Raw genomic sequence first — 7,381 nt, forward strand, 5'->3', positions numbered from 1 at the left:
CCTGTGCTGCTGACGGGAGCTCTCCACACCGGTAGCCTCGCCGTGCGCGCTGAATTGATCTCAGAACTCTCGCCTCTCTCGACCGTCGCGGCAAGCGTAGAGGATGCTGAGACCGCACCTTCCAGATCCATTCCCGCGGAAGAGTCCACGACGCAAAACGCCGATGCCGTTCTGTTTCTTCGTTCCTTGTGCATGAGGGTCGGGTTGGCGCCGGCACGGATTGCACGATGCACTTCGCGAGAAGGGCCGACGCGTCCTTCCATGGTTTTCTTCGTCCACCCCGCTCGAATAGCACATCTCACACACATGTCATAGTTTTCTTCCTTTCCTTTCCTTTCGTTTTCACACACATGTTAATTTTCGGTTAAGCACATGGGACCAGAGGAGGAGGCGCAATCTACAAGGGCGTCGAGGAGGATGAACGTCAGGAACGGGAGCACGATGTGGTCTGGTATTCGGTGGCATCGGAGAGGATGAACGGCAGGACAACAAAGGATGCAGACGATGTCGTGGATAATGTTCTTGGCGCACATCGCCTCCCTTGTTGTGCCCGGCCCTGTCCAGCTACACCATGTTTGTTGCGGTACTGCTCTGGGACCTTCTACTCCAAGCATGATTGCATCTAACGTAACGTTCTCTGTAACTTTCAGTCAATTTCTTAGTTGACATCACTGGTAATGGCATTGTAAGTGCAGTTATGTGGGTCTGTGCATGAAGGCTCGATCTGGTCCTGAATCATGTTCAGTTGGTACAATGAATAAATTTTGGTGCCTCGGTGATATCTGCCAACACCAACTCCGCAAACGCCACCGTGACATAGATCCGTGGCTGTCGCATGGATGGAGCTCACAATGCCCCGTGCACTCTCTATGCCACGCGGCTAAACAACTGAACAGAGTTCATGCAAAACCTCTTCCCTTCGGGTCGGGACAGTCCTGTAAGTTTGATATGATTTTTTTGGTTTAGGGGGGCGGCGGCGGGATCCTAGGCACAGCGGCGTTGCTCTAGACAGGATCTTAGGCACAACGGCGCTCAACAATGGACAAAAAATTATACGTCGCAAAAAGTAGGTAGTATTATTTATTTTATTTGTTCGCAATAGCGAACTAATAAGCCAATTAAATCCAATTGACGCAAATATAATTATAAAAAATAGGGCATGACAAAGCTTTTGAAGATGCCGGAGCTGTCTGGACTATAGTTAGAAATACATAATGAATACATCATGCCTTATAAAATCACACAAACATTTAGTTTGCACCAATCAACCTATCATTATTTCTATTCGCTGCAAATATTTAAACAAAAATCTGTATAGGGAGCGAAAAATAATAAATTATAGAACTATGAACAAGAAACATGAATAATTAATTACCTGACGTAATAAATCAGTTGCTTGGTCGTTCATTCAGTGCAACGAACAATGTGTTCAGGAAACAAGCTATCTACTTATTAAAAGTTCAAGCTCTAGCTGAATCTTTGCTCTGTATTTTTGTTCGTCCTTAGCTTCCTCTATATTCAACGCAAGTTTGGCCTGATATTTTTCCGGAGCTCGTCGCTGCTATTGCTACTTGTAGCTGCTAGCTCTGCTTTGCTTATACGCTCATTCCTGCTCTGACGCCGCTTGTCGTTGCTCTGTTGTCACCTCCTCCAAATTTCTCTAGTCGCTGCAACCCACCACCTATCGACGCGCTGAATGACCATCCAAAGCGGGACGCAGGGCAAATTGAATCAGAAAAGATCCGGCGAGTGTTTTCCGTCTGTATTCTTCCATATGTTCTCTAGAGATCGATCGCCTTCCTTTCTAGCACAGGGACATACCGTATCCCCCGCCATGCACTGCAGTTCCGAATTGAAGGCCTCCTCGCCAAACCCTGCAGCGGCCGCGCTGGCCTTTCTACGTTGCAGAACAAAGAACAAATTCTTGGAGGATTGTCTCCAGGCCATGGTCCACGTAGCGCCGGCGATCACCAGCCTAGCGCTGGTGGGGATCACGAACAAGTCGATGCAGCCGCCCAAGTAGCCCTTCTTCGCCAGCACAAGGGCACTCAAGCTGCACGTGAACGGCATGAGGGACATTGTCGGCGACAGCAAGAAGGTTCATCCTGATCAGCTTCCCGATCCTCATCCTCAAACTATTGTACCGTCGTAGCTTATTAGGTCTGCCAGGAGCTACACGAGAAACATAACATACAGGAGTTCAGAGGCGAGAGTTGGTCTTTAAGAGGAGAGCAGAGGCAAGACTCGACCGAGTCCTACTACACGTAGAATATGTCCCATCGGGAGTTGGCGTGTAGGAGGTGGTCTCTGAGAGAAGAGTAGACCGGATGAAAAAGAGATCGAGACAAACCAACGCGCGTCGTAAGTCGCGAGTACCGACGGACGAAACCAAGTACACGGACCAAACGGACTAAACCACGGAAACGCTTCTCCCTTTATTATTAGGTAACTAGGAAAAATACCCGTGCGTTGCACCGGGACAGGAAAAACTGTGTTACGAAAAGCAAATATTTTTATCGAATATTTTCTAGCCGAGAGAATTTTAGTACATAAAATCAATTTTTTAGGTATAACTCTGCTACATATCTGCACCGAAGTTTGATGGAGTATGGAACACTTAAAAGAATTTGTGCAGATAAAGTGAAGCTCAACTTATGTAGAAAGGTAATTTACCCCAACACTGGCAAAAAAATCCTTCTGGCCATATTTGTTCTTCGCAATGATTCTACCTGTAGAGAGTGACAATCTCCTCTCTGTGCGTTGTTGCTACAACGCTGAAACTGAAAAAAAGGCCACGTACAAGAGTAGTAATGATCTTACCATTCCAAGCATATGATGTCGTTGTGCTTCATATCCGGAAGTGTAATGCAAACATGCATGAATGATTGTTTTTGCAACCTCACAACAGAAAGGAGCCTCCCGGACTGATTATGGGTAATTTCTTTCAGAAAGCGCACGATTCTCTCGATGAAGCTTTCTGAATCCTCGGTGTCAGTTGTCCTTCGCAATGAGAAATAAACATCAGTTGTGACCACTGGCAGACCAAAAACTGAGATTAGCCTAACGAATAGTTAGAACCTATCTTTTTAAGCACACGTAGTGTCTTCTCCCCCAAACCATCTAACATAAACATTGAAAGAAATAAACGATAGGAGACGGTTCCAATTGAATGCACTTGTGATTTGCGTATGTACTTTGGTACTGGTCCTCCGTCGTCATCTCCCTCAATCAATTTGCGCCCCCGATTCAGTCCACCAGGTGCTCGATCTGGTTGTTGTGACGCTCGATTTTGCCACGATGGAGGTCGCTCTGGTCTTCGTGCACTTGATTTGGTGGCGCTGGAGCTCGATTTGGTCGCTAGGGCCTAGGGCGGTTGATCTTGTGGCCGCGGTGGTGCTCGCTCCGGTGAACGGTCGCTCATTCTGGTCTCGGCTGGGTCCACTCCTCGTCCCCATCTTACCATCTTCTTATGGGCACACAAACGCAGCAGTAGATTGATAGTGCAGAAGAGGGGATTCACGGGTCTGCAGCAAGGGGATCGATACGATCAGTAGGAGTAGGCTCGTATTGTCATTGCTAGTCCGTGACTCCCTGCCTCAGCTATGCTTCGTCGGCGTCCGCTCCGTGAATCTACGCGGCCGCTAGCCGACCTGTGCACCGTCGAGGAGATCTGTTGACAAAATCGAGAGCGATTTCGAGTTCGGTGCGAACAAAATCCGGCGAGTTGATGCCATCGATTTGTTGGTTTCTATTGAAAGCGCACATAGATGGCTATATATGGGCCCTCGCGCTCTGTTTTGATTCGGCGTGTGAGTTCGGTACGAACTCGTTCTGGTTCGAGCGCGGGGCAGGAGGAAGAGTCGGAGATCGAGGGGCGGCGGCCATTTGCGGAAGAATCCTCGTGGAGAAAAATAAGGAAGCCAACCGATACACCTCACCTGTACAGCGAGCGAGGTAATTGGGCCAGGCCCAGGTGCTGCGACGGACAGGACGGACGAATCGTTTTTCACGTGGCGGTGGCAGTGCTGTAATTTCAATGAAAAACAGGGGTAATTTCCGACGGACCAACAAGAAGCTCTTTTCCCTTTATTATTAGGTATAGATTTGCTACGGCTGGGATATGTGAGACTCGAGGGGTTTGTTACTATCGTGAGGGAACATATTTGTTGTCAAGCGGTTTCAAATGGTTCTCGATGATGTATCGACAACTTGTGCGTTTAGATGATGTTTTTTAGCAAAAGTAAAGAGGTGACGTATGTTAATAATATTGATCATTTCAAAAGTTGATACATGAAAAATTAGTAGCATCAATATCAGTGGCGGACCTACAGGGTATGCCCGGTATGCCGGCGCATACCCTGCGGCCGAGCACGCCGTGCTTAATCAGCTGACTAATCATTGAGCTGCAACAATGCATGGCTCGTTCAGAGATAGGTTGCGATTAGCTTTTGTATAGCATGCATGTAGTCTCGCGTGTAAGCGCTAGCTTATAGCTATGGCCAGACACCATGCACCATGTATCCATGTTAGCTATTTTCGTAATGTACCATTAGCTATGTTGTCTAATTAAAGGAAATATTTAACTATTTTATGAATGTTGGAGAGACTCTACACTGCATTTTAGTACTCCTTCTGATCCATAATTGACTCAACTTTTTCTAAATATAGATTATTTTTTATCAACAAACATGTCTAGATACATCCGTAAGTAGGTAAAGTAGAGGTAACTAATTTAGATCGGAGGGAGTAGTATATGGGCTAGCTGTGTAGTATCAGCTAATAATTTAATCAAATAATAGTAAGTGTATAATTAATTTCTAGATATTTCCTTGAACCTTTTGGTAACATTTTTTTTACATACTTTGCTGTCTATTTTAGTACTTATAATCCTTCTATGTGTCATAGTGCTACCAAAATGATCATCTCGTGGTCGAATAATTCAGAAACTAGTGTCGCACCTAACGGCGAGAATTTTGTTCAATATTAGAACATCCCGTCCATGGTGCATCTACCCTACAATTTAGCTTGTGAATATATGTTTTTATTAAATTACTTTCTCATATATTATAATCATCAATTCTTCTTTATGTCTTCAGACAAAATCTTTCTTTACAGACACGCCAACATTTTGGTGCGGCATACCCTTTACAAAAATCCTAGATCCGCCACTGATCAATATATATCTTAATAGTTCATTCTAAACGGGAGCGGAGATTTGGCTCCCGGGTGCATTCCCTGATATCTGGAATGTTGAATAGAGCTTGGAGATTGATGTACCAGGGTCAATACTCTGGCATACATGCAGCAAGAAATCAAGGATACTTTGCTGGACCAGCATACGTCCTGCCCATGGCCCACAACACATTAATGAGCAGGCAACGGCGAGGCAACCTGGACTGACGGCCGTGCGGTGATGATGACCTGGACCGCAGAACAAGTAGGTGTGGGGTTAGCTGGACCATGGTACAGAACGCTAGCGCTTGAATTAGGGATCTGAATGTTGCCCACCGCTGTCTTTTTTTGCGGATAAGTTTTTTTTTTTTGAGAACAAACTCTGACCCCCTTTATTCATTCCTACCCAGAATGTTTACAGGAAATGAAAGAAACGGAGGTATAACTCCCAACCAAACATGGCGGCCCGCTTCAAGCGACGTTGCCGAGTGCGCTAGACTATGAGCTTCGCCATTCGACCGCCGGCTCTCATGGCGGAAACAGAAACCTCCCCGCTGTTCGGCCGACGTCTTGATCTCCTTGAGCACATGACTGAAGAGCCCCATGTTGTTGCCCTTCAGGCCTTGAATCACTTCCATGCAGTCCGAAGCCACCATGACCCCTTCCACTCCCAGGTCCGCCGTGAGCGCCAAAGCTTCGCGACAAGCCATAGCTTCGAGGCAGCCAGGATGTGTAATCCCCTCAAAGACCACCGCCAAGGAACTGAGGTAAACGCCCGCATGGAAGTGGCAAACAGCCGCCACAGCTCCTCTATTAGATATCTTTGCAACAGCGCCGTCCGTATTCACCTTGCTTTGGTTCTGTGGAGGAGGTATCCATCTTGGTGCCACCGGAGGGTGCACCTTTGCTACAACCGTAGCTCTCGGTTTCTCCGACAAGGATAGATCATGCAAGAAACTCTCAATGAACTGATGCGTCGCCTGCGGGCTTTGATAGATGTCTTCATGAATTGCTTTTCTCCTTGCGTGCCAAATAGCCCAAAGGGTAACAACCAGCCGAATAAAGTCATCATGCTCCATCGTCCGCATCATCGAGAAAAGCCATTGCCGGGCAGCAGGCTCCGTCGAGATGCAAATATGTTCCACAATTGTTGGGTTGGACAACGCCCACACACATCGCGACATAGCACACTCCACCAGGGAGTGACGCCATGAATCTTCTTGTCCACAGACCGAGCATGCCGCCGACGTCGCCATGTGCCTGTGGTGTCGGACATCGCCAGTTGGAAGCGAGCAATGCGCCAGCCTCCACAGAAAAACTCGGACCTTTGACGGGATGGCGGTCTTCCACAGCTTCGACCAATCCTTCCCCTCTTCTGCGCTGCTCGAGGCCGCCACGCGGTTCTCAAGCCAATCGCCCCTGGTCCGGCGAACTCGAACCAAGTTTCTATATGCTGAACGGACAGTGAACACACCTGTTTTTTCAAACTGCCACGCCCAGAAATCTTCTTGCCGCCTGGTACATAGCGGGATGCCTTTGATCACTTCGACATCCATGGGCAAGAAGAACTCCTCAAGCTTGTCCTCCTTCCAGGAAGCTGTCGTGTTATCAATATAGTCGCACACACGCTGGGGCGCCCCTTGTTTCCTAGGCGCAACTGGCATCATCCGCTCCTCCCGCGGTCAGAAACCCACCGGCGAGCAGCGACGGGCAACACAGTAGAGCCGGGAGGCTCCCAAGACTGCGGCTGGCCCTGGTCCCTCGAGCGACGGCCCGCAAAGACTCGGCACGCACGTCCGATGCTGGTGCCAGGGCGTGCCACCTGACCTATACCTGGTCAGGAAGGTGATGGATTTGCCTCACTTAGTTTCCTGCATGGCATACACGTAAACATTAAATACGAGCCTCGATCGGCTCTCAGGTTATCCTGTGAATCGGCTCAAGGAGCCGGTCCACCCATGATTCGTACGAGGTGTACGATCACATGGTGGTCCTGCTTGATCGAAATAAAGCTAAAACGACCTACTACGATTTAGGGTTTTCACCACATAATCGGAACATCCTACGCGTGATTGAGCCTGGCGGCCACGCACGGTGATCATAAACCGACCCTAGACAAGGCCTAAAAACCAACATGAAGTTGATCCCCGGAACATCCTGTCTAGGGCTAGCAAACTACACCCTACGTGCCACTGGATCCTTCAACCCG

At 48.1% G+C, this 7,381-nt stretch overlaps 1 protein-coding gene across 1 annotated transcript; it reads right to left on the reverse strand.

The window, feature by feature from the left end:
• Positions 1–1,975: 1,975 nt before the first annotated feature.
• LOC139830160 (uncharacterized) lies at positions 1,976–6,836 on the reverse strand. The gene is made up of 2 exons (XM_071818160.1): positions 5,720–6,836; positions 1,976–2,172 (listed from the first exon to the last, which is right to left on the reverse strand). Exons 1-2 carry the CDS (start codon positions 6,834–6,836, stop codon positions 1,976–1,978), a joined length of 1,314 nt encoding a protein of 437 aa, XP_071674261.1.
• Between the last annotated feature and the right edge of the window lie 545 nt (positions 6,837–7,381).

Source organism: Lolium perenne, chromosome 4, assembly GCF_019359855.2.
Source record: "Lolium perenne isolate Kyuss_39 chromosome 4, Kyuss_2.0, whole genome shotgun sequence".
Taxonomy (NCBI): domain Eukaryota; kingdom Viridiplantae; phylum Streptophyta; class Magnoliopsida; order Poales; family Poaceae; genus Lolium; species Lolium perenne.

What these genes read in the sequence shown, in the direction of transcription:
- LOC139830160 (XM_071818160.1), bottom strand. Translation starts at nt 6,836, where the DNA reads ATGCCAGTTGCGCCTAGGAAACAAGGGGCGCCCCAGCGTGTGTGCGAC. An exon ending in GTCGGCCGAACAGCGGGGAG is followed by an intron (nt 2,173 to 5,719) that starts GTTTCTGTTTCC and finishes TTTCTCGTGTAG; the next exon opens with CTCCTGGCAGACCTAATAAG.